At 47.8% G+C, this 23,734-nt stretch overlaps 6 protein-coding genes across 6 annotated transcripts; 3 read left to right on the top strand and 3 right to left on the bottom strand.

Moving 5' to 3' along the window:
- Positions 1-4,599: 4,599 nt before the first annotated feature.
- M430DRAFT_92982 (hypothetical protein) lies at positions 4,600-4,893 on the top strand (the record flags this gene model as incomplete). The annotated part of the gene is made up of 1 exon (XM_024869754.1): positions 4,600-4,893. A coding segment is annotated over one exon (294 nt), but the record flags the coding sequence as incomplete, so codon positions are not given.
- Positions 4,894-5,259: 366 nt separating this feature from the next.
- On the bottom strand, positions 5,260-7,740 carry M430DRAFT_153242 (hypothetical protein). The gene is made up of 2 exons (XM_024863220.1): positions 7,546-7,740; positions 5,260-7,489 (listed from the first exon to the last, which is right to left on the bottom strand). The coding sequence occupies exon 2, from the start codon at positions 7,295-7,297 to the stop codon at positions 5,627-5,629; it is 1,671 nt and encodes a 556-aa protein (XP_024724895.1). The 5' UTR covers positions 7,298-7,489; positions 7,546-7,740; the 3' UTR covers positions 5,260-5,626.
- An 85-nt stretch (positions 7,741-7,825) lies between these two features.
- Positions 7,826-8,858, top strand: M430DRAFT_54893 (hypothetical protein). The gene is made up of 3 exons (XM_024868502.1): positions 7,826-8,052; positions 8,177-8,482; positions 8,593-8,858. Exons 1-3 carry the CDS (start codon positions 7,840-7,842, stop codon positions 8,740-8,742), a joined length of 669 nt encoding a protein of 222 aa, XP_024724894.1. The 5' UTR covers positions 7,826-7,839; the 3' UTR covers positions 8,743-8,858.
- Positions 8,859-9,456: 598 nt separating this feature from the next.
- M430DRAFT_46462 (hypothetical protein) lies at positions 9,457-11,023 on the bottom strand (the record flags this gene model as incomplete). The annotated part of the gene is made up of 4 exons (XM_024867846.1): positions 9,457-10,461; positions 10,509-10,657; positions 10,714-10,783; positions 10,895-11,023. 4 exons carry the CDS (start codon positions 11,021-11,023, stop codon positions 9,457-9,459), a joined length of 1,353 nt encoding a protein of 450 aa, XP_024724893.1.
- A 1,492-nt stretch (positions 11,024-12,515) lies between these two features.
- M430DRAFT_38149 (hypothetical protein) lies at positions 12,516-17,172 on the bottom strand. Its single transcript, XM_024867222.1, has 4 exons — positions 16,722-17,172; positions 16,599-16,668; positions 13,189-16,548; positions 12,516-13,138 (listed from the first exon to the last, which is right to left on the bottom strand). Exons 1-4 carry the CDS (start codon positions 17,034-17,036, stop codon positions 12,717-12,719), a joined length of 4,167 nt encoding a protein of 1,388 aa, XP_024724892.1. The 5' UTR covers positions 17,037-17,172; the 3' UTR covers positions 12,516-12,716.
- Positions 17,173-17,766: 594 nt separating this feature from the next.
- M430DRAFT_112053 (hypothetical protein) lies at positions 17,767-20,175 on the top strand (the record flags this gene model as incomplete). Its single annotated transcript, XM_024861461.1, has 2 exons — positions 17,767-18,181; positions 18,311-20,175. The coding sequence occupies 2 exons, from the start codon at positions 17,767-17,769 to the stop codon at positions 20,065-20,067; spliced, it is 2,172 nt and encodes a 723-aa protein (XP_024724891.1). The 3' UTR covers positions 20,068-20,175.
- Positions 20,176-23,734: the final 3,559 nt, after the last annotated feature.

Genomic DNA, 23,734 nt, shown 5'->3' with positions numbered 1-23,734 from the left:
TAAGCTTGAATTAGCTTCTGTACCTGCAGCTCATCAGTGCCGCCCGAGGTGACTTGATCAGCGTCTCGCTCACCAAACCCTGATGTATATGTGCATCATCGGCGAGGATTCCCGGACTATCTGTGGCCTGACCCAGGACTTTGGTAGTAGGCGCCTGGACGATCATCTATTCATAGAATCCGATCGAGGTGACGACGGAGACAGCGTAAGGCTGATGGGCCAAGGAGACGAGGCTAAGCGCTCATGCAGGTACTCACCAACTTGAACGTTGAAGGTAAGTCAGGGCTGGCGTCTATTTCACTGTAGACCCGACAACATGTATACCTTGTCCCTTCGATCCAGGGACATGAGAGGCCAGTTGTGCGATGAAACACGACCAGGAGTACCAGCGTCTCCAAGATGCAGGCGAGTAACATCCCATCTGGTTATTCCTTCATGTTCCCCATCTACATGGTTTTGAAGTAGAGCTTTTTATAGACTTGCCAATCAAGAAGCCTGTGTGGTGCAAGCGCTCGCGAAGTACTCATATAATAGCCTTCCCACGCAAGAACTGCATGCGAGCAAGTATGATACGGGCGAGAAAGATATTTTCGATTTTTTGCGAACACCCTCTGGCCAGTTGCGACTATTATTAGTATACTCCTGTTTTTCTTTGGAAGTATCCTGGAGAAATGACAGCCAACATCCATAACCATGTCCGCAGCCTAGCAATATTCCGATCCAGATCTCCCCTGAGTCCTGCATATCTATACTTACACCGTTCTTTCTGAAGCTCCAGAACCGAATGAGTGATAGTCACAAGACCTTGCATGGTGTTGGTATGGTGAACGCCATGAGTCAATTCTCCAGGTCCTGTTGGTTCATGAAACTCATTGTAATTTCCAACTCGATGCTTTACTCCTGCTGTACCCCTTTTGTTTCCTTGCTTGCCCCACAACTAGCTCATGTCCTGGTCTTTCTACTTTTGCAGAAAAATTGATATCCTTGATTTCTCAGGTTTATGAACAGCCTCCTGCTCGGAGTTCTTTCTAATCGTTCTGAATGTTGGAGGAAACCTCAAAAGATCAAAAAGGGAGGAAACCCGTTATGCAAATGATAGGTCCCAACGACAAGGCCTAGAAGATGAGGGCTATAGGTTTGTTTGGCCTCTTCTCTCCCCACATCTACAAGGGAAAGACTAACTATCGGTCTTCTCTGATCCCCCGAATTTCCAAGAAGCATTCTGCCCGGAATTCACCCTGATCGTTGTGGGAGTTGTAGGAAGCTCGGACAAATCAGAAAAAGAGAAGATTCGTCATTCATGGAACGAGACTCAGCAGACAAGGCTTAGAAGACGAATCTCTGGCATACTATTATCTTTTGATCTTGTCTATTGGACGCGCAGCACTCGGTGACAACTCGGAGCCTGGGGCCCTTCTGTGACGCGTCGCTGAGGCATATTGGATGGTTATGACTTCAAAATGACTTCAAAAAAAATTTGAGTTTAGAGTCCTTTTGATGCTCATCTTTTCAGATTCAAATTCGAGACTCGATGGTGGGGCTTAAACTGGAGGAAGAAGATGGATATGGGTCTGAGTTACGTTCAATCTCCTGTGGACCTTTTTTCCCCCTCTTTTTTGTTCCTCTTCTCTTTTGCCACAATAACAGAAATCCTCAGCGTTTTGCCTCAGGAAACTTCCAATCACCTCCTACTTTGTGGCATAAATTTCTGCTCGGGTATATGATATCTTTTCGTCTCTCGGTATTGAATGGAATCAATTCTCCTAGTCCATAGTGCCTGGAATCCTATTGAAATCTATGCGAGCCTCTAGGGGAAGAGAGAAGAGGGTGAGTGCCATCTGATTGGAAATCGCTGCTAGCTGAGAGGTAAGGGAGGAAGACTACAAGCGCAGTGATTCGATATCAAGTTCGGGAATGCGCTCCAATCGACAGTCAGTCGGGTGTATGGATAAACGGCGAGGGTATGGCAGGAGTCTCGATAGAGAAGGTCTGCGAGATCTTAGGTGGAAGTGGAGTCTTCCATTTTTCTAGACGGATACTTTCTTGAACTGCAGAGTCCAAAGGAACTTGGTCCTCTTAGTGACTTGACGCTGATTGGCGATCGACCTCTCAATAAGGTATAGCATCCCACCCCGCCCTCCACGAAGGCAAGATCGGTAACTGTTCCGAGCCCTAAGGGTGGATATGGATGAAAGGTGGAAGAGCGCGGCATGCGAATCGGGTTCAAGAATGCGAATCGGGTTCAAGAATGGGGATGTCTGAATTTTACGTGAACTTCTTCGGTGATGGGAGAAACTCATCTCCCGATCGAGACTCCCTTAGCAGAACGAAGACAGGAAGAAAGGAGTTATGTTCGAATTATGTTCTCGAACTTCCGACGGCACATCACATGTTTGTCTAGCCATCTTCTGGAATGCGCACCAACTCCCATCAGCGAGGGAGCGATCCTACAGAACCGTACCGGCGGCTTTCATTGACCGTGGAGGACCAGAGTGTCGTGCTCCGTCTTCAGTAGTGCAACACTGGATAGGTAACGTTATCGTTCGGGGCGACGATCGCTGAACTCAAAATCAGCCTGGACTCGTGGATTCTTAGCCTAGGAGGTCGAGATCGGGGGCCGTGGGGCGCCAGCCGCGTGGGTGAGTGGTCGAGACAGCCGGCTGGGAATGCTTGCGCGGAATCCTTGAAAGCTTTCCCCAGTTTGGGGGGGCGCCGATCGGGCAAGGTTGTCTCGGATGATGGGCATTCTGTGTTTACGCGTCCAGGATGCTTTTGCTGACATGGACTCTGGAGAGGCCCAGCGAAGTGCATAACACAGCAGGAAATATGATCGATCTTGGCCAGAGAGAACTCGGGAAGATGAGGTGATCATACGGGCCACAGATCGAAATGTCGCTGGGACTTGCCGATGCAAGGTAGGTACTTCCACGTGTATATCGCATGTATGCTTCCTATAATTTATATGACTTCTATGTGTACCAACGAAGTAGAATATGTCTGGTTTCTAAGGCATGTGTACCTATGTGACATACTCCCCAAGGTACCTACTCCGTACATATCCCCTGCGTACACTACACGCATGCAACCAAGGTAGCTGGATGACAACAAGAGATGCATTGCTGCTGATGAAAACCCAATGACGCTAGGTACCTGATGTTAGAGGTATTATTGCATTATTGTGCCTATTATTTGTTATTATACACCAGGCTTCTTGTTAAGTACAAGGTCCCAAGACAACCAAGGCAATAACAAGTCCCTAATTTCAATATAAACAAAAGAGGAATCTGGACTACTACGCGGCCCATCCATTCTATTACGTTTTAGCATCGAGCCCTGTATATGTGGAACGCGGAAGGGTGATGGCTAATCTGGTTAATGGCTAATCGCTGTTCGGGCGGAGAGGCCATGGAACTAGAAAAACCTTTTCACAATCCGGTTCACTAGCGGAGTCTAGGGATCTCCCACATCCGCCCCTGACTAATCTGGCCGCATCCAGTCTAGCCAGGTGCGCGGACCAACGAGATGCGCGGGATGCTCGTCTAAACTGCGCCTTGCCCGCCTAACCCGTCCTGGCATGGCGTCCTCCGCCCGTGGAATTCGCGAATCCGCCCAACATCCCTCCGACTATTTCTTCTCTCCCTCCCCCTGCCCTTTCGACCTTCACATTCTCTTTCAACCTTCATCCTTCAGTCTTCGACGACTTCGACATCTTCGATCGAGATCCCCCACAGAGCTTGACGCTCTCGCCCACTTGCATTCCTTCCCTGTATTGATTCTTACCACTCCTTCTACCCCCTTTCAAGCCTTCGATCTTCGAAGAGACTCCAGACAACAGTCTATTCCAGCCAACGACAAGAGCCAATCCTTCTATCCTCCTGTCAACCACAGTCCTTCGAATCCTTTGCGATCAATATGAAGTCGTCAACCGTTCTCGCTGCTTCTCTCCTGGCCGCTGCTGCCATCGCACAGCCGCACCAACACGCAAAACTCCACAAGAAACAAAACGACGATGTTGTCTGGGTCACCGACTGGGACTACGTGACCCAGACCGTGGGCCTCACCACCACTCTTTGGGTCTCGGAAGGATTTGTCCCTCCCACGTCCGCGTCAGCACACCCGGAGGTTCATACGACTCACTCGCCCGTCCACTCGCCCGTCCACCCGCCCTTCCACACACCATCCTCGTCGGGTGGGGCTGGTCAGTTCTTCCAGAGCAGTTCCTCGTCTTCATCGTCGTCCCCGGCACCTTCACCTTCACCTTCGCCTTCGACCTCGACCTCGACCTCTTCCTATGTGGCTCCTGCTCCCCCCACCACGTTGACCACATCGACCACACCGACTCAGCCAGCCTACACCCCTCCTAGCTCGAGTTCTTCAAGTTCTACCCCGGTCTACACTCCTTCCACCTCAAGCACATGGTCAAGCTCCTCTACCCCAGCTACAACCTCGGTCTACACTCCTCCTCCTCCACCACCACCACCAGCCACCACCTCCTCCGCCACACCTACATCTTCTTCTCCCGCTCCTGCCTCGACCAGCAGCTCTAGCGGCTCTAGCGGCTCTTCATCCGGTGGCCAGTGTACCGTAGGCAGCCCTTGCTCCGGTGATATCACTTACTACCAGACCGCATTGGGTGCTTGCGGGTGGACCAATGATGGAACTACTGAAAAGGTCGTCGCTCTTCCACACGCCCTGATGGGATCTCAATCCAACGGCAACCCATTCTGCGGCAAGACCATTACGATCAACGCCAACGGCAAGTCAACCACGGCCAAGGTCGTCGACAAGTGCATGGGCTGCGAGGGCTTCTCCATTGATCTTTCCGAAGCTGCTTTTACCGAGCTGGACAGCGAGTCCGTCGGCCGAACTGGTGCTACCTGGTTCTTCAACTAGGCCACCGACGAAAGCCCGTACTCTTTTCATGCTCAGTAGAGTGGATCTCTCGGTCGCTAGTCGACTTCTACGTGTCTCATGTGGCTAGATTACGTCGGCACAGCATGGATAAGGTTGCGGCGAGCATATTGGCGTCAGATGTCAGGAACAGCAACAGTTGATATGGCCTGCCTGGAGCACGCATCATGAGTGTTGGATGAAGAATCCCCCCTTTTCCTTCTAACCTTCTTTGTACATATCTTAGACTAGACTTTTGGGCGTCTGCCCCTTTTGCTATGCATTCGTTGCCTTTTGATCTTGACTTGCACGCGCTCTCATCTGAAAGTAGCCGTTGAGCATTGGTGATCCAGATCTTGTGTACTCCGTGGCCATAATGTACGACGTGGTTTGAGTTTAAGTGATACCAGCCCCCACTATTCGGTAGGTGTTATGGCAAAGTCACAATTCTTTACGTGAACCACGAGAAATCCCCCTGTTATTGAGAGATTTCGATCCTGCCCGACATAGAAATACCATAACTCTATATGCGCGTACGCAGAAATCGGAACTCCCCTTCACTACCGGTACCAAGTGCGCAGTGGAGGCATAATCACTTGGCCAGTCTATGATGAAGATCAGAATTTCACCAGGGCAAGATCAGAAGAGGGGCAGTATTAGGAAGTCCTTGGTATTTTTAATAATACAAGCAAGGAATCTTGCAAACGGCATCCCCGAGTCCAAGCTGCATTACCTATTATTTCTTCTGCCTCTTCGTGCTCTTATCGCTGACAGAACTGAGGACGCTCGCGCTCCGCTTATGGGCATTGTCGCTCTTCACACTAGGCGCGACGCTCTTCTGCCTCTCGCCATCCTCCACCTTGACCTCATCATCGTGATCCTCTTCCTGAGCCGCCGCATCCCCAGCACCTGGCTCCGGCTCTCCCCGCGCAGCCCTCTCGCGCTTCTCCTTTTCGGCCTTCTGCGCCTTGGCGATGGCGATCTCACCGCTCAGCTTGTCGGAGAGGGCGCGGTACTGGAGCATGCGGATGATGGACTCGATCAGGCTTTCGTAGACGACACCCGTGTCGGCGGTGGGCATGATCAGTCGCGGCGGGAGGCCGAGTTCGTTGAGCGTGTTGGTGATCTTCATCTGCTGCGCCGTGGACTTGGTGGTGACAGGTTTGGAGAGCTTCTCGTAGCGGAAGAGGGGGCCGCTGGTGAGGCGGTCGGTAGGGTGAGAGACACCATAGGTCCTCTCCTCTTCCTCAGTGAGCTGACGACGCTCGGTGGGACCCGGTGCGGTTCCTCCTCTCTTGCCGTTAGAGGCGCTGGCCACGGACATAGATTCCCGAACGCTGCTATCTCGGCGATCGAGATTGCCCTGCTGCAGTAGATTTGAGCCTCCAGGAGCGGGGCTGGCACCTTCGGGAGCCATCAGAGACCGACGCTTCTTCGATTTGTCTACAGTCATAAGTTGTTGGAGCAGTGATTGTAACCCTTGACTCGAGCTGTAGATTCCGATATTGCCCGTGCTCGGTGGCGCTTCAAGACGGGCATACAACTCTCTTCTCTCCTCATTCAACTTGTCTGACCTCGCCAGGATGCGCTTGAGCTCCAGTAGAAGACTCTCTTCCTCCTTGGCCTCATCTCTCGTGCGATGAAAGGCGTTCTCAGCAAACTTCTTACGGGCGGTCTCCTGCGCCGGGTTGAAGCTTAACATCGTCTCGTACATAGCAAACTCCGAACTGATCATCTTATCCTGAGGTTTGTGGACAATCATCATTGCGGCAGCTACCTTGTAATATCGCGCCTTCAAATCCTCTAGACTTCTTGTCTTTGGGACAGTCATTATAGCGCCCTCAACACCTTCCATGTCTGGCATTGGGGGCTGATATTCGTATCGATCCCATATCACCGGCCATCTCAGATCAAAATCTTGTGCCAGTCCCATCAGGTAATCCGTCTCATCTTTCGACCAATCCTCACTCTGAAGGTATAATTTGTACTGCTCATCGTCATACGTCGGAACCTTAACCCGCACATTGAACTTTGCAAACGTAGAATCGTCCATCTCTGCTTCGGCCTGAGCATTTGCCTGCTCCGTCTTGCCATCCTGCCCAGCCGGCGCAGGCGGTGCCTCGGTCTTCCTCCTCCAATGTCGCAAGATGAGATCATCCTTCCTAGCAGAATTTTTGAACGGCTTGAACTCCCACTTCGCAGCTGGTTTGCGACTGGCAAATCGTCTCTTCTTGAATGCTGTGACCTCGGGAACGATCGCAATAGGGTTGTCGCCTCCCAGGCTCTGTACTTCGCGCGCAAGGCCCTTTAAAGTCGACTTGGGGGCTGCGATCTTTTGCTTCTTGGCTGGGCGCGGACCAACATTGCCTGGTAGATCCAGCATATCGCGCACATCGTTGGACGTCATCTTCGATCGGAGGCGCCCTCCCTAAGAGAGCGCAGGCGTATTCGTGAGGGCTATGGTATAGACGTAGCGACTGAGTCGGAGAGCAGCACGGAGAAGTTATGAGATCGGATTTCGATGTTGGGTGATGGATGGGACTGGAGGGGAATAGTAGCGCGTCGGTTTGCTCGACTTTTGTCAGTATATCGTGAAGTACTCGGGGTCTGCTTAGTAAGCGAAGATGAAATCGCAACGAAATCTACAACACTTACCTTACCTATAGGTACATGGGAGTGATCACTTATAATTGTTGTGAGTACTGAAATGAAGATACATAAGGTAGCTTTTACTAATATATATCCTTCTTTGGCGCCTTGTTGGGAACTCGAGCGCGCTTTCTCCCATCCTACCTGTTCAGCAATCTTCACGTGACCCCCCTGTCTTTGCTGGGGAAGAGGGCAACAGTCGCGAACGTGGCAGATAGATCAAAAGGATCGCGCGACCAGTTCTCCCCTTTCAACTCCAGCTCCTTGAACAGCTTTCGCGGCTCCTCTCCCCTAACAATCATGCGCTTCGCATTACCTCTGCTATCGCTCGCCACTCTGCTGGTGCCAGTGCAATCCCTCTATTTCTACATCGACGGCACGACTCCAAAATGTTTCTTTGAGGAGCTCCCCAAGGACACCCTCGTCGTAGGCCATTACACCGCAGAGGAATACGATGAGCAGAGGAAAGTGTGGTCCAAGCACGACGGGCTGAACATCTTCATCTCAGTCGATGTACGTCTGCTTTCTCCCACCCTCCTTTCTCCAGAATTCAGAATTCAGATTCCAGATCGCTTGATCCCCACCCCCCTGTTTACCAACGCACAGCACGACAGACTGCTAACAGATAGATCCATAGGAGGTCTTCGATAACGATCACCGAGTCGTCTCCCAGAAAGGCTCCGCCTCAGGACGCTTCACCTTCAGCGCCGCTGATTCAGGCGACCACAAGATCTGCTTTACCCCCTCCTCCAGCTCAGGCTCGACGGGCTGGCTCTCCGCCTTGCATCCCATGGGCGGGATCAAGCTGACGCTGGACCTGGCTATTGGAGAGACGAGCGCCATCGAGAGTACCGACAAGGGCAAGATCCAAGACATTGTGCAGAAGGTGAAGGACTTGAATGGCCGATTGCAGGATATTAGACGCGAGCAGGTCTTTCAACGGGTGGGTGCTTGCTCTCTTCCCTTCTGGAAAAAGAAAATCTATATTTGGGAAATAATTAGGAGGCTTGGGACCTGATGGCTGCGATGCGATGCTAACTACTTTCTTTGTAGGAACGGGAAGCTGAATTCAGAGATCAGTCTGAAGCCACGAACGCAAGGGTAGTCAGGTGGACGTTGGTGCAACTGGTTGTTTTGGGCATTACATGCACGTGGCAACTCTCTCATCTCAGGTCGTTCTTTATCAAGCAAAAGTTGACATAGAGGAGTTATTCATTTGGGGCGTGGGAAAATCGGAGACTATGATTTACCTGGTACTGGGACTACAACCCGCATAGCTGATGTCGAGCAATGAGTCCTTTTGTATTAAAAGCTATCACATAATGAATTTCAACTACTATTGGACCAAATAACCTGTCGAACTTTTTCATTTATGGAACTATGAACTCGAGAACTTCAAGTCCCATTTATCTATTGCAGACCCATTCGCCTTTGCTTCGCTCCGAAATAGAACGCTGTACATCGTGAGTCCGCTCTGTGCAATCAAGACCGTTTGTCTCTGTACTGCAGGTGCCATGAAATGAAATTCGATGCTATGAGGAAACAAGAAACTATTATTAATCTTGAACTGGTGACAATACCCATACGCCGTGCCCGAGACTGGATATGTGGAATGCGAAGCCTGGTGTACCGTCGATGTGTATGTGACAAATAGCGAGAGTCGTATCTGCTAAGAGCAGAGAAGAAAGACGAGGGTGCGAGCTCCTTGTCTGTTGCAGGAAAGGGACATTATCTGGAGATAAACGTTTTCAGGAGAGCCTTTGGCCATGAAGGCCTAGAAAGCAGGGAGGTGGAGCAGTTGAGACAGGTTGCCCCGGGAGGCAAGATGGATTGGATAGGAAACAGGTATCAGCGAGAGGTATTCATCCTGCCAATGAATCAGCATTGATCTCACACACTTAAAGATAAGAGCGTAGACTAACCGCAGCAAAGAGCCTTCATCAGCTTCTGGATGCCTGTAGGTTGTGGGTCTGAGTTCCTCCCGTTCTGTGCTTGTGTGTTCATGTTTGGCTGCGCCGTCATTCTCTGGGGCAGGTTGTTCGAGCTGTTCTGGAATTGCGCCTGGGTTGAGCCGGTGGGAGTAGCGGCGTCCTGGAGTCCCCCCGCCGCTCCGCTGCTGCGTTTCGCTACCAAGGCGCCTTGGGCGTTTGGTCGATCGCGCGTCTTGCCCATCCCCGGCTTGATTGGGGATGGGGGCGGGGGTTGCGCGGCGTTTAAACGGGCAGCAGTCAGGTGGCCCGGGGTGCTATTTCCTCCTACCCTTGCGACTGTCCCATGCAACTCTCTCTGGGACGCTCCTGGCGCTGCGTTGGCCTGGTGCAACATATGTTGAGATGGATGCTGTTTCATGGTTTCCCAGCCCTTGCCATTGTTGAGCTTCATCCAATCGTACTCGCCATCCTCCACCTCGCCTGTGTTCTTCAGGGCCTGCGTGAAGAGCTCACGGAGGTAGTCATAATCAGGAGTGTCTTCGAATCCGAGGTTTCGGACATAGCTCAGATACTTGTTGAATTCCTCCGGGAATCCGTCACAAAGATCCTTGATAGCAGTCGTCTGCTTCTTCTCCCCGATCTTCTCGTATTTCTGTTTGTTGGTGGCAGCCTTGAGACCCTGCCATGGCAACCCTCCCCGTAAGAAATACATGAAAACATGTCCCAAAGCCTCGAGATCATCTCGTCTGGATTGTTCTCGACCTAGATGGGTATTGATACTCATGTATCTTGCAGTGCCAGAGAGTGATTTGCGTTCGCGGTACGGAATGTGCTGCTTCGTCTTCGGGTCTCGGTATTGCTTGGCCATGCCAAAATCTACCACATGAATTACATTTGCAGCCTTTGACCCTGGTCGGCCAATCAGAAAGTTGTCGGGTTTGATATCACGGTAGATGAGGTTCTTCTCATGGATAGTTTGGACTCTCGAGAGCTATCTACAGTCAGTACCTAAATTCAGGCTGGGAATGGAGGACGGACCATCTGCTTCGCTACCATTACGACGGTCTTCGTAGTGAACCTTCGGTTGCAGTGGTCGAACAGATCTTCGAGAGAGGGGCCAAGGAGATCGATGACGAGGATGTTGTGAAGGCCTTCTTGGCCGAAGTAGTAGACATTGGGAATACCCGCTGTTCGAGAAGAGATCAGTCCCACGCCCCCTATAGCTGGATATGGATATACTAACGGCAGCCCACAAGAATCTTGTATGTTCGATACTCGTCTCGTAATTGGGGGGCATCACTCTTTCGGGGTTCCTGCGTGCGATGAATGTATAAGTGTGTGTGTTCTTCCGGCTCGATAGGCCGTATCTGGATCTGCAGACCGCTCTTTGCCCGTCACCTTGGCTGTGGGTGGGATAAACATACGAATTTAATGGCAACTTGCTGGTTATTCAACAAGTTTGTCCCCTCGAATATCACACCAAAGGATCCCTCGCCGATCTTCTTGCCCACTCGGTAGTGGACACCGACGACATTGGAAGATGAGGATGCCATCGAATAGACTGTCGGAGCTCTTGATCGAGCTCGTCAACGGATTGAGCGTCAACGTCGTTCGTTGAGAGGGTCGTGACGGACGGTGAAGGGGAGGGCGAGGCTCGGCAGATGGAGTAGATAGATGGGCGCACGACCTGTGATAGGAGCGGTGTCAGTACGACAACGCTGGCTCCAGACGAGAGAGTGCCAGGTGCTGATAAGGATGGCAGCAGAGGCCCAAGTAGGACGACTGAAGGAGCTTGGAGGTGGCAGGAGAGAGATTGGGCGACTTACGGTACAGCTCGAGACGAAGCGAAGGCACAGCTCGGAGAAGCGTTGTTGTTGTTGTCGTTGGTGAACGGGAGTGCAGGCTGCGCTCGCAACAATGTGCAGTGTAAGCCTGAAGTATTGAGAGAGAAGAGGTTTATCACTCTCCCTCTCTCAGCGCGCAAGGTCGAGTCCAGAGAGTGCTCGAGGACTGCGGGTGCTCGAAGGTCGTTGAAGGGAGAACAACAACAGGTCGCGAGAAGGAAATAAGGAAATTGCAGAAATGCCAGTTGAACGGGGGTTACGAGTACGGGTAAGGCAAGGTACCTATACTTTAGGTATAGTATAGTAGGGGAAGCAAAACAGCATCCGCGCATTTTAAACCGACAAACCCTGCAGACAAATGTTGCGGCCTGGGGTGCCTGGGCTGTCAGGTTTAATTGTTCTTGCCTGAGGCATCTAATCTAGTCTTCCTCTTCTCTGCATCGTGACCTTTTCTTTCTCTTTTCCGTATTATTACTTCTTACCTATTCTTCGTTTCCCCCTCGTTTCCTACAACAACAATATCTGTTTACTCCCTCTTTGTTTTGTCTCTCAAAAGCCGGTTTCTCCTCTTGACACGTGCAGGTCCGGCCTTCTCATTGGACTCGACTCCTCTGCACTATCGGTACCTAGTAGTGCCCACAGGTCCTAACCGTCTAGAGAGTCAATCTTTGCCCCGGTTTGGCATAACAGTGGGCCATGGTACTCTGATGGGGGCATGGCGCTGTATATTGTACAAAAATAGCAGTGAATCTGTACGGAGTAGACATAAAATCCCGGAGAGTTTACAAGGCCGGTAAAACATCCAGTAATAATCATGTAACTCCAGTGACCCCCGTCTGCAGAACTCCCTTGTCCTCCTTATGTACTGCCAGCAAGCACAGGAGAAGCTGAGCTGGCCGCCTTCACGAACCATAGTAACCATAGTAGACAGCTTCACTGCTCCAGGACGTCCCAACCAAAGCATCCAGAGATTATTGCTGCCGGCCGGCTGTTCAATAATGTCAATCGCCCGCGCTCGTTAGTGCAAGGGAACGACGAGGGCCCCACGTCCAGGGACCCAATGCTCATTTCCTTGTGAAGTCCAGACTCGAGACTGTTGATTCCTCAGGACTCTGCAAGCAACTCATCCCGTATGGCTTGAGAAATTGAGGTGTTCTACGGAGGATATCTATCGGTGCTTATCAGAAAAGATTACAGTAATAACAGAGTATATTTTCCCCAGCCAATCAATGTTGTTGGCGGTCATCATCTTGTTCCATTTCTTGAGAATAACTGTACAGTTCACAAACAAATACACACATACAATTCATGTATGTGCTGTTCCCTATGCTAATGACTCCCTAATGCGCCTGCCGAGTTCCAGGAAACTTTTCATAGATATGTAGATGATTCATAGCAAAGCTCAATATCTCGTCGAGCTTCGGAATCTGCCCGTGCTGCTATCAAGCCTTTGCTTGGGCTTGTATCGTGGTTTAGAATGAAGCAAGCTCTCGGCCGTCCTCCTCTCCTTCTCCGCAATTTCCTGCTCAATTTCCCGTAGCCGTTGGGCTGCGCTGAGCATCTTATCCCCGTCATCTGTCTGGCCTTCGACGTCTTCTGTGAAATCCTGTTTGGCAAGATCTAGCGCCCCTTGAAACCATTTGTCCAGCCTACATCTTTCTATGTACGGCTTTAATGTCTCATCCTCAATCTGCATGTCCTTCATGATCTCGTCCCTCATACCCGCGTCCAGTCCATCGAACCGATGGTCCAGTTCCTCGGTACAGGCTCCAAGGACATCCAGCGGGCTCATAGGCTTCACACTCGAGTTCTTTTCGAAAAGGCCTATTGCTATTAGTGGTTTGCACAATGGATGGGATTTGGGTTCCAATTACCATTCTTGAAGCAAGCTCTGAAAGTCATATACAGAGCCGTCTTACTTAATTGCTCCGAGACCTGCTGGTCATATTTCAGATCCGTATTGTTGATCTCTGCCCAGTCATCTCTCAACATGCACCTTCGCCATATGACCCGTTGCATCAGTACTTGTTCGTCCTTGTCCACAAGTCCGTAGCGTGTAGCTTGGAGAGCGAGATAGAATTGGAGACCGCGGAAAGACTCTTGTTCTTCGGACTTCTCATTGCTGCCCATAAGGGTAAGAAGATCCACCAAGGTCAAAGCATCCATTGCCTCGTGCCTGATGAGATGACCCATGCTTTTATTTAAAAGCAATGAACTCCTCTTCTGCCCCATTAAACCTTTGTTGCCATAGGCTTCCAGAGCAAGCTGCACCTCTGCATTGTCGTCGATCGCATCTTCAATGGAAGGATAAACATGTTCGTAAACCTGGTCCTGGATCTGGATGAGACCGAGTTCCTTTCGAGCAGCAACAAGCTCTGTCTGCCCACCATCAGGAATGAGGATTCCATTGGTTTGACTATAGTTCCGACCTGCCACACGGGCCAATATACCCAAGCTGAGCTCAATCTTCTTGCTCCATACGTTTTGTTCGCGCTTCAGACCGAGGTCAAGAAGCGTCTCGGAGGCATGATCAACGTCTCCCTCTCGTGTGACTTCATGAATCCATGAGAGCTTCGAGTATTCTGGCTTGCTCCGCAAGAATGCTGTCAGATATTTTTGTTGCTCTGGATAGTTATCGAGCAGTTGTGCCATTGCTCCAATCTCAATTTCATGTTCGTAAAACGCACTGGCCCAACTGGTTCCAAACCTCGAGAAGTACCCCTTGATATTTTCCTGAAGAGACATCATCCGATTTCCCCATAATTCGAAGTCTTCCCTCGCGATTTCAGTATCCCTGATCCTATCTGCGCATTCATTCAGCTCCAGGATCACAACCGACGCAAGGGTTGGCATGATCTGATGCTTTTCTGCTAAAGCAATGGCCTCGTCCGGAAGCTCAAGTTCTGTAGCAAGCACAGTGATTTGTTCATCTTGAGCGGAAGTTTGCAATGCCCTGATCTCTTCTGCCTCTATCTGCTGCTGGGGGGAATCTTGGGCTAAGTCCCAACGCATCCGCTCGAGATTGGTCCGAATAGCCAGGTCGATAAGAGATGAGTTTTCGCGTCGAATCTTTTCGACTAGAACCGAATCAAGCTCGGCTTTCTCTTCGTTCCGCATATAATGTTTCACAAGAGCACCTGCCAGCTCTGCCTGCTTCCTAGCATTCGTTACAAGATATATTATCGAAGTCCAAAACTCCGGGAGTCCTTCGTAATTCGCTTTTAATATCCCGTGTTCAAGTTGCTCATCTTGGAGACCGTATAGGTCTAGATTGGCAGTTCGGAAACGGAAAGCTCCCTCCAACGCACTGATAACGAGGTCGTTGGCTTCACTAAGTATTGACATGACATAATTATGGTCATTCTGGCCATCTTGAAAAGTGTACTTGATCACTTGGTAAGCCCAAGGGATAGCTATCTCGAGGTTCCATATGTCGTTGATGAACCAATGACGAACACGGTCAAGCTCGCCTGCCTCAGCAACTGGTTGCGACTTGTAATTTTCGTGGATAGATTCAACAATATCTGTGAGGAGCCCACGCTTTTGTCCTTCTGGTTTCGTTTTAACGCTCTCATCGTAGTTCTTCCAGATGAGCAATGCAGCTTCCATCTTTTCGGCGTTCCAAAGTAGTCTCCATCTCGTTGCCCGGTCCAAAGCAACACCAGTCGCTTTTAAATGTTCGGCAAGATGTTGCAGCGCAGCCGCACGCTTCCGAAGATTCATGTCGATAGATGCGGGCATAGCAGGTATCAATTTGGTCTGAGACTTCAAGATTTCACCACTTAATTCCAGAGCTGCTGCACCAACTTCCTCCGCCGGAAACTGTAACTCGGACCGTACGGCAAAACTAAGGGGGTTTTGCTCCAGGGTTCCAAAAAACACTGCTTGTTCCAACTTGCTTTTAGCTGTAACCTGCTGCGCGTTGCTGGAGATAAGCTTGGGTATATCTGTTGCTGCGACCCGAACAACTCCTCCGCCTCGAACAATAAGCACGGCGGCTGGATGCTTGGCTTTATGACGGCGTGACTTCGACTCCTCAATTCCATTTGATGGTCCGTGGGGCTCTTCCATTCCAGACCCAACAATTTCTACATCCATATCCCCGCGGAAATCCACTACATCTTCGAACGCTTGTGGCTGGATATGACTCTCAGTTAGGAGCTGTGAATCTGGAGAGTCCTGTTGTTTCGCCATCGAGAGCACGACAACGGCTCGATCAAAGACGACATATGCTACAAGTGCTGGACTTGGTAGATAAAGTCGGGTTTTCGAGGTGGCATTCCGAGAAACCGGTGTTTTATATGAATTGATAGGGCGAATGTTTCCAATGGTGAGTCCCTCCTGCTTGAGCACAACCTCAACCAGAGAATAGTGTGCCATTTGATGGCCAGTCAACGAAACCAGGAGAAGAAGGTGCTTCCCATCGTTCTCTTGGTCACTGAGCTGGGTGTCCGCTAGCGATTTTGGAGTGTAGGTGAAGTCTAGGACTTCGAAAGACTCCAAAAGAAGGTCGGCCAAAGCTGGCTGTGCTTCCTTTATAGCCATGACTATTGCCTCCCGCCCTTCTGCCTCTGCTTGGAGCGAGTTGTGGCCTCCTCTCTGTATGTTCCAGGACTGTAGCTTTCCCTTCGTCGTCGCGACCACTATGTTTCTCTCACCAACCTTCTCAGGCCGTCCCGCTCGCACAGCTGCGATGTCCCCGCGCCATGCGGAGCTACTTAAAGCATTTCGGAGGCTGCCAAAAATACCACCGCTAATGGGTCCACTGCTGCTTCGAAGGAACTGTACAGAAATTGCTGGTCGGCCTTGTCCATCTCTTACACTCATGTATGCAAGTCTGCCACTGCTGAATGCCAGGATAAAACCCGCTGATTCGGCATTCAGTATCTGAATCACTGTTTCCCCTGACAACATGCCTGAGATGGATAACTCGACACCATTTCGCTGCTGCCGGATCAGATCTAGTGTAGCCGCACTAGCAATAGATTCCCAGTATGTGATTTTACCGGTGGTTGGAAAGACTACGACAAGTCCAGGTTCGGTAGAAGAGGCTGAAGCGGAGACCAAGGAACCAAGGGGCAGAGGGTCAGATTCATGCTTTGAGGGATAAGGCAGTGCGAATGTAAAAGTTTCGGGCGAGGGCACATTAACAGCGTACGGCCAGACAATGGCGTGAGAATGAGTGAGGGTAAGAGCGTAGCCACTGTCGGAATAGATGGCTCCATGTTGGCGACCTAACTATATTGTTAGATTTGTTATACAACGTGGAATGGCGGGTGTAGACCTCTGGTATCTGTTCGCAGACGATCTGGAAGGGCTGGCAGCTTGCTGACAGTATAGGTATCGTTCGTAGTCTGTAATTAGCTGTTATTAGCTGCCTTGGCCATGAATTGTGTATGCGACGTACCAAAATAACGCTCCCATCCCCTTTGCTGCCTCGATCTCCAGATTTCGGCTTCTTCCCCCGAACAGCAATTTCCCGCCGTGGACCTTGAATTTCTCGCGAAGCGTCGCGCCTGGTGATTGACGTTGCTTTATGGGTCTTGGCCTCCTCCTTTTCAGAGGTGCCATCGGGAGGCACGAAAGTATGATCGCTCAGGGCGCTCCGCTGTCGTTTCGCCTTGGGTTGTGATATAGAGCCCTCGTTCGAAAGGGGGCGTTGCCGTCGCCTGCTACTTCGCACGGAGGCAGAGGGAGCCTGAGTTGTTGATGGGGAGAACATCGTGCCAATGGGATCGCGAGGCGAGGTACGAGAGCTATCATTCAGTCAAAGGATAGGTGGCAGTTTGGATTTTGCATCGTATGGAGATGGTCGTGAGGCGTGGAATGGCTGCTGATGGTCATGAGGTTGCTGAGCTTGTTTATTATTTATTATTGTATAGAGGAAGGCAGTATTTTCGACCTCTCGCCTACCGCCTTTCCACGGGACCTGAGGCAGACACTTCATTTTTCGGGCAAGGCGCGCTTACCTATTAGGAAACCCAATGCTCAGTGCTCAGGTACCAACGAATATAGATATATAAATATAAATTAAGCTAGTAGCCTTTCAAAGTAAAACTAACTCGGCTTCAATTTTGCATTCGGATGCAGTAGCAAGTCAGCGCTGATTTCAAGACTATAAGAGCAGTTTCTAGAGCCTACTCAACCAACACAGTTACATTCTTCGAGTTCTCCTTTGCCAGGTGGAAGAGGCTGGAACAGGCCGTGGTTGATATGTTGATATGTCTCTTCTAGAACCCTTCGTACCTACCTAAGTGCCTTTGTTGTTCACCATTGTGATTGGCCTCTTCTCTGCAGGTCAGACATTCAGCACAAGCAACTACCCGTCGAGAGAGCGCTCCTAAGACGGGGCTACCACGAGGCTGAAAACTCGCTAATAGATGGCTTCGGATTGCTCGACTGACAGACGACTCTCGACCGCAACATGCGTGCCTCTGTGACCCTTCTTCTAAATGCCACCCCCAATATCGCCGCAAATTTCCACCGGATTGACTATCACGAATCCGCTGGTTTTGTACCGTGCTCTACTAGCTACCAAACGGATTGATCCTGATCCTGCACAGCATAGGCTAGCCTTAGAGCTCCAGAAGATCTATTATCGTCTCAAAGACTATTCTCCTCATGTTGACTATGGAGAGCGACTGCGGGCTATCAGTCGAGCTGTTAGCGAAGTCCCCGAAGATAAGGAGACAACGTCGGCAGCAGTGCCTGGGCATCCATTGAGGCGAAACCCTTTATTTGCACGCCTCTTCGAAAAGAAGCAAGAGAAAGATACACTCGCTTTGACGCGAGTCCTTACAAGTCATGAATCGGCTATGAGCCTTGATTCCCCCAGGGGTTTACTCCTCCATGGAGAGGTAGGCACAGGTAAAAGAATCTCCCAGAGGCTTTTATACTTAGAACATGCTTTGCAAATCAAGGATTATGCCTCGAGACGCTTCCCATTTGATTCCTCTTTCCCTCTCACGAGACCTCGTTGCTAACTTTGCAGATAAGGTAAATCGATGCTTATCGATCTCCTAGCAGACAGCCTCCCCAATCGAAAGAAGAGGCGGTGGCATTTCAATGCCTTTATGCTGGAAACTTTGGCACGTCTGGAACACCTTAGAAAGACCCGCTCAGACGGGAATTCTGAGCACAGCCTACTTTGGCTCGCCAAGGATATGATAGAAAAGTCACCAATCTTATTCTTAGATGAATTCCAGCTACCGGACAGAGCATCCAGCAAGATCCTGAGTAACCTTTTCACTGCTTTCTTTCAATTGGGTGGTGTGCTCATTGCATCTTCGAATCGGATGCCTGATGAACTGGCTAAAGCTAGTGGCGTGCATTTTGCCGTGCAACCAAGAGCAGGTTTTGCGAGAAATTGGTTGAGTTTGGGAGGCGGAAACACTCTCCCGGCGGACAACGAATACGCTGGCTTCGTCGATGTTTTGAAGGCAAGGTGTGATATAATCGATATTTTGAGTACTCGTGACTGGAGGCGGCGAGAGGCAGAAGAAACAGAGACTGAGATAGGAGAAACCGTCGAGACTATGAGAGAGGAAATGATAGAAGGCTTTTCTGGACCGGAGATATTAACACCGGGGAAGCTTGCGCTTGATCATGAGCCAAGTCAATTAAACAGAAGAGCAGAAGACCGAATCGACGAAACTACTAAAGATCAATCGAACCCTGTGAAAGCAAAGACTCCGAAGAAATACATTTTAGTATCCGCAGATAATGAAGAGGTTTGGAGCACAGTCGTCCTCTCGACACTCCCTCACGCACGAGGTACGATTCCATGGCAGACCACAACTCTTTCGGTATACGGAAGAGAAGTACCTGTTCCTCGACATCTTGCAGGGGTTAGCTTTTGGACGTTCGCCGAACTCTGCGGTGAAACCTTTGGTCCGGCGGACTACATTACATTGGCTTCCACGTTTCACACACTTATCCTTGATGAAGTTCCGGTACTTACACTCGCACAAAAGAATGAAGCAAGACGACTCATTAACCTACTTGATGCACTGTACGAGGCCCGCTGCAAGCTCGTAATACGTGCGGAGGCTGGTCCCGACGATCTTTTCTTCCCTGAGACGAAGACAGAGTCTAGATTACTGGGAGACAACGAGGCAGCGCGAAGTGAGGCCGAGGGCGGTGATTCAGTCTACTCTGAAACTATTTCTGAGATTTATCAAGACCAAACCTCCCCCTTCCGCCCCAACGTTGCATCATACGTCGATGATCCAAAGACTGGCTACAATCCTGCTGAAGACTCTGATTTCGGTTCGCTCCCTGGAGATGGAACTGAAAATGGGCGGCGGGTGGACTTTAGCAAGACAAGTAGCTTTACTGGAGAGGATGAAAGGTTTGCGTACAAGCGTGCAGCAAGCAGATTATGGGAAATGTGCGGGGCGCGATGGCACGCACGATCCGAGCCTGGATGGTGGAGACCTTTGCCGCTTCAGGTCAGGAGATGGGAGCGCTCATCATCTGCAGATCCAGCTACTACGAGATCCTCATCTTCTGCAGAGGGGACCGATGTGAAGTTAGGGGAGTCCATCAGCCTTGATGAGTTTGTGCGACTGCAGGGGAAATTAGAGAAGGAAGAGAGGGCAGCTTCCAATCCGTTTCGTAGAAGCAATGGACCACCTCCGAAGTTCAGTTGGACACATGCTTGGGGTATGATGAAATGGGGTAAGAAAGCAGGCCCATGGGGTCAGGGCCCTGAAGGTCTCAGCCAGAGGAAAGGGAAGACTGGAGATAAATAGTCCCAATAGAAAAAAGGGGTGTCAATTGGTCAATTGATCACAGCACTTAGATCTACCTAGGTATGCGTTTAATTTAAATGAGAGAAGATGGCGGATAGAATGGAGCGTATAGAATCTGTTGTAAGAAACCACTGGCCTATTACGTGAGGTTATTAGTCACGGGACTAGGACTCTAGTCTAACCTAATCGGGGTTAGCAACCCGCCAAAATTCCTAGTTGTTTACTATAGCTATAGAGGCACTTTGTATGATTACTTTACTTAGTTAATTTAATTCATTAGTTCCTACAATACGACAATAGATCGAATATCCCGTGTAACATAGTAGTAATACTATTTGATCTCCTCTATTAAACTCGAATCGATCTATCGTAAGATTCGTCGTAGTAAAGCCTGTTTTTAATTATAGTACATCTGTTAATCAAATAGAGCTCTAGACAGGATTATAGAGCCTAAGAGATAACAACTATATTATAGAACCCTAGACTAATCTATAATGTCTAACTTAACCGCGCTTACGAGTAGTAAGAGGCTATAAGGCAAGAGTAACTTCTATACTTAGAAGATAGATGTGTATAACATACTTAAAGCTAATAGGCTTAACAGGTTTATATCTAAGAAGTATCCCGTCCCTAAGTCTTATAAGTATAGTAATACTACTATAACAAAAGAAGAGCTAGATTAGTATAACAAATAAAGAGCTAGTAACGCTATAACGCGTTAGGTTATTAAAGAGAACATATTGTTAGTTCTAGTACTTAATCTTATAGCTAAAGTAGACTTAGTAGAGGCTATATAGACTAAGCTAGCTAATTACTATAAGGGCAAAGGGTTTACTTAGTAGTGTTAAGCAGCAGATAAGTTCTAGCTACTTAGATACAAGGACTATAATAATATAGAGAAGTTTATTAACGCCTTTATAACTTAACTTAAACGAGCTATATAACTAGATATAGCGCCTAAGAGCGACTACCTATACGCTATTATCTTTATTAATCGACTTATAAAAGCCTTTCCTTAATAGACTAAAAGACACTAATCCCTTTAAAACCTATAAAAGAACGGTAAGAAAAGTACCTTATTACTTAATACATTAGTTATAGAGATTAGGGACAAAGCTTAGGTAAAGGACAACAGATTAGTACCTTTATTAGTATTACTATATAGTAGTAAGCCGGATAATAAGGATAAGAGAAAGGGCAAGGGTAAGGATAAGGATAAGAAGAAGCTTAAGAAGAAGTAGTACTAACACTATAGTAAGCTTTACGTTATAAAAGATAAAGACGATTACTAGACTACGTTCCTAGAAAAGCGTCTAAAGAAGGACTAAAAAGAGTCTTTAAAGAGCGCTATATTACTTTATACAGTAAGTAATTAGTAGCCTTAGATTAATAGCGCGCTAGGCCTTAGGGCTTTAAAGGTAGCGCTTAGATTAGCTACTTAAAAGGAGTTCTAAAAGGGGAACTAGTACCTAGATATAAGGGTAACTTACTATATATATAACGATAAGTCGATCTTCTATAGCTTTAAGGTAACTAAGTAGTTATAACCTGTTCTAACAGGCACTAGATTAATCTAACTAGAGGGTTATAGTAATATCGTCCTAAAGGCTAAGGTAGAGGGCGATTAGTATTACAAACTATAGCTAAAGAGAGTTCTGTTTATTCTAACCTTCCTTATTAATCTCTTATTAGGTATTAAGCTACTATACTATAGTAGATCTATTATAAAGAGAGCCCTTCTAGACAGAAAAGAAAAGACGCTTATACTCTATAAGGTCGATAATACAAGAGTATATCTATAGTTAGACTCGCCTAGCTACTATATTATAGTACTACTAGCTACTCTTTAATAAGGCAAACTAGGAATTAAACTATAGTACAAGAGATTAGGGCACTTAGGCTTTAATAACGTCTAAAAGACTGTAGAAATCACTACTAGTATATAGATTACAGACAAGCCTATAGATACAGATCTTAGCGTTATAGTTCTCTATAAGCCCTATAAGCTATTAAAGCCACTACACTTAGTTAGACGCTCTATTAAACACCGGCCTACTATTATACTCTAAGAGGTAAGTATAGACGTAGTAGAGGTTACCTTAATTAGATTCTATAGTAAGTGCTACACTACTATTATAATAGATATAGTAACTTACGCTAGATAGGGCTACCCTTATAAGAAGAAAAGAGAGGCTTATAATAAGATCCTCGGCTTTATTAATATAACAGAGCGTTAGTTTACCCTCTTTAAGATCCTTATATTAATAGTTAATAGTAGTAACAAATATAGTAGTATTACGTTAACTAGCGTCTATAAGGTAAAGGGGATTTAAGTTAAAGAGACTATACTATATACCCTTAAGTAACTAGGCGTGTCTAAGATTATAAATAAGATTATAGCTAGACAGCTATAATCTACTATAATTAACTAGAACGTCCCTAAAGAGCTATAGCTAGAGTTACTAGAAGGGACAATTTATGTTATTAACAGAATAGCTACGTTAGCTATTAAGGGCAAAACCTTATATTAAGCCTTTATAGATTAGCTATACCTAAATTAAGACAACAAGCTATCTGTAGCCTACCTACAGGTACTTAGCTATAAGGTATATGTTTATATCCCGGATTAGAGACAGGTTAAGTTAGGAAAGTTTAATAAGCGCGCTAAAAAAGAGATCCTTCTTAGTTTTAAAGGCTACTAAATATACTGTTATTACGTGCCCTTAAGAGCTTATAAGATCGTTAGATTATTAAACGTAAGATTTAATAAAAGAGGTTTTGTATTAAAAGTATTAGATAATAAGATATAGTTACTACTAACTAAACCGCGCCTACTAACTAATCTACTTATAGATTTAACGAACGCTAAAGGTAAAGATAAAGCTAAAGATTAGAAGCTAGCTAAAGATTAAGATCTAGCTAAAGTAGCTAAAATAGCTAAGAAACCGCCCCTTACTACTACTAATGTTAATCTACTAGCTAATACTAACTCTACTATAGAATAGATCTAAGATTAGTTAACTACTACCTTACCTGATTTAGTAGCTGTTAAGCGCGGCTAAGGGCGCCTAAAAGGTTTAAAGAACAAGCTAAAGACGGCAGCTTAAGCTCTAGCTTAAGCTTAAGACTCTATACGTTCTATTAACCTTAAATCTACCTAAGTAACTTAATCCTAATCACGTTACATAACTAGAGAGGAGGATACAAGAGATAATACTAAATAAAGAGTATAGTAATTAGCTTATTTAGCTATAGCTATAGCGTTCTATACTACTTACTAGACTATAGTTAAAGACGATCTAGAGAACGTTCTAATTACATACAAAGAGGCCGTTAGTAGTACTAAATCTAAGTAGTAGAAGGAGGCTATTTAGAACGAGCTTAACTTACTTGTAAAGAACGATATATAGACTCTAGTTAAGAGATTAAGCCTTTAAAAGAGAACTAAGGTTCTAGGTAGTAAGTAGGTGTTTAAGAAGAAAACTAGCGTTAATAGCTCTATAATCTGTTATAAGGCACGCTAGGTAGTTAAGGGACACAAGTAGCGTTATAGACGCGATTATAATCAAACTTACGCTAGTATAGCTAAAAGCATAACTTAAAAGGTAATCCTAGCCTTAGTAGCTAAAGAGGATTAAGAAGTAGAACAAATAGACTACGTTATAGC

The sequence above is a fragment of the Amorphotheca resinae genome (genome assembly GCF_003019875.1).
Source record: "Amorphotheca resinae ATCC 22711 unplaced genomic scaffold M430scaffold_1, whole genome shotgun sequence".
In the NCBI taxonomy this organism is placed as follows: Eukaryota; Fungi; Ascomycota; class Leotiomycetes; order Helotiales; family Amorphothecaceae; genus Amorphotheca; species Amorphotheca resinae.
The sequence above is the reverse complement of the archived record's forward strand: the minus strand, read 5'-3'. Positions and strand labels throughout refer to the sequence as shown.

What these genes read in the sequence shown, in the direction of transcription:
- M430DRAFT_153242 (XM_024863220.1), bottom strand. Translation starts at nt 7,297, where the DNA reads ATGACGTCCAACGATGTGCGCGATATGCTGGATCTACCAGGCAATGTT.
- M430DRAFT_54893 (XM_024868502.1), top strand. Translation starts at nt 7,840, where the DNA reads ATGCGCTTCGCATTACCTCTGCTATCGCTCGCCACTCTGCTGGTGCCA. An exon ending in ACATCTTCATCTCAGTCGAT is followed by an intron (nt 8,053 to 8,176) that starts GTACGTCTGCTT and finishes ATAGATCCATAG; the next exon opens with GAGGTCTTCGATAACGATCA. An exon ending in GCGAGCAGGTCTTTCAACGG is followed by an intron (nt 8,483 to 8,592) that starts GTGGGTGCTTGC and finishes CTTTCTTTGTAG; the next exon opens with GAACGGGAAGCTGAATTCAG.
- M430DRAFT_38149 (XM_024867222.1), bottom strand. Translation starts at nt 17,036, where the DNA reads ATGTTCTCCCCATCAACAACTCAGGCTCCCTCTGCCTCCGTGCGAAGT. An exon ending in GGGATGGGAGCGTTATTTTG is followed by an intron (nt 16,669 to 16,721) that starts GTACGTCGCATA and finishes AGCTAATTACAG; the next exon opens with ACTACGAACGATACCTATAC. An exon ending in CAGAGCTTGCTTCAAGAATG is followed by an intron (nt 13,139 to 13,188) that starts GTAATTGGAACC and finishes TAATAGCAATAG; the next exon opens with GCCTTTTCGAAAAGAACTCG.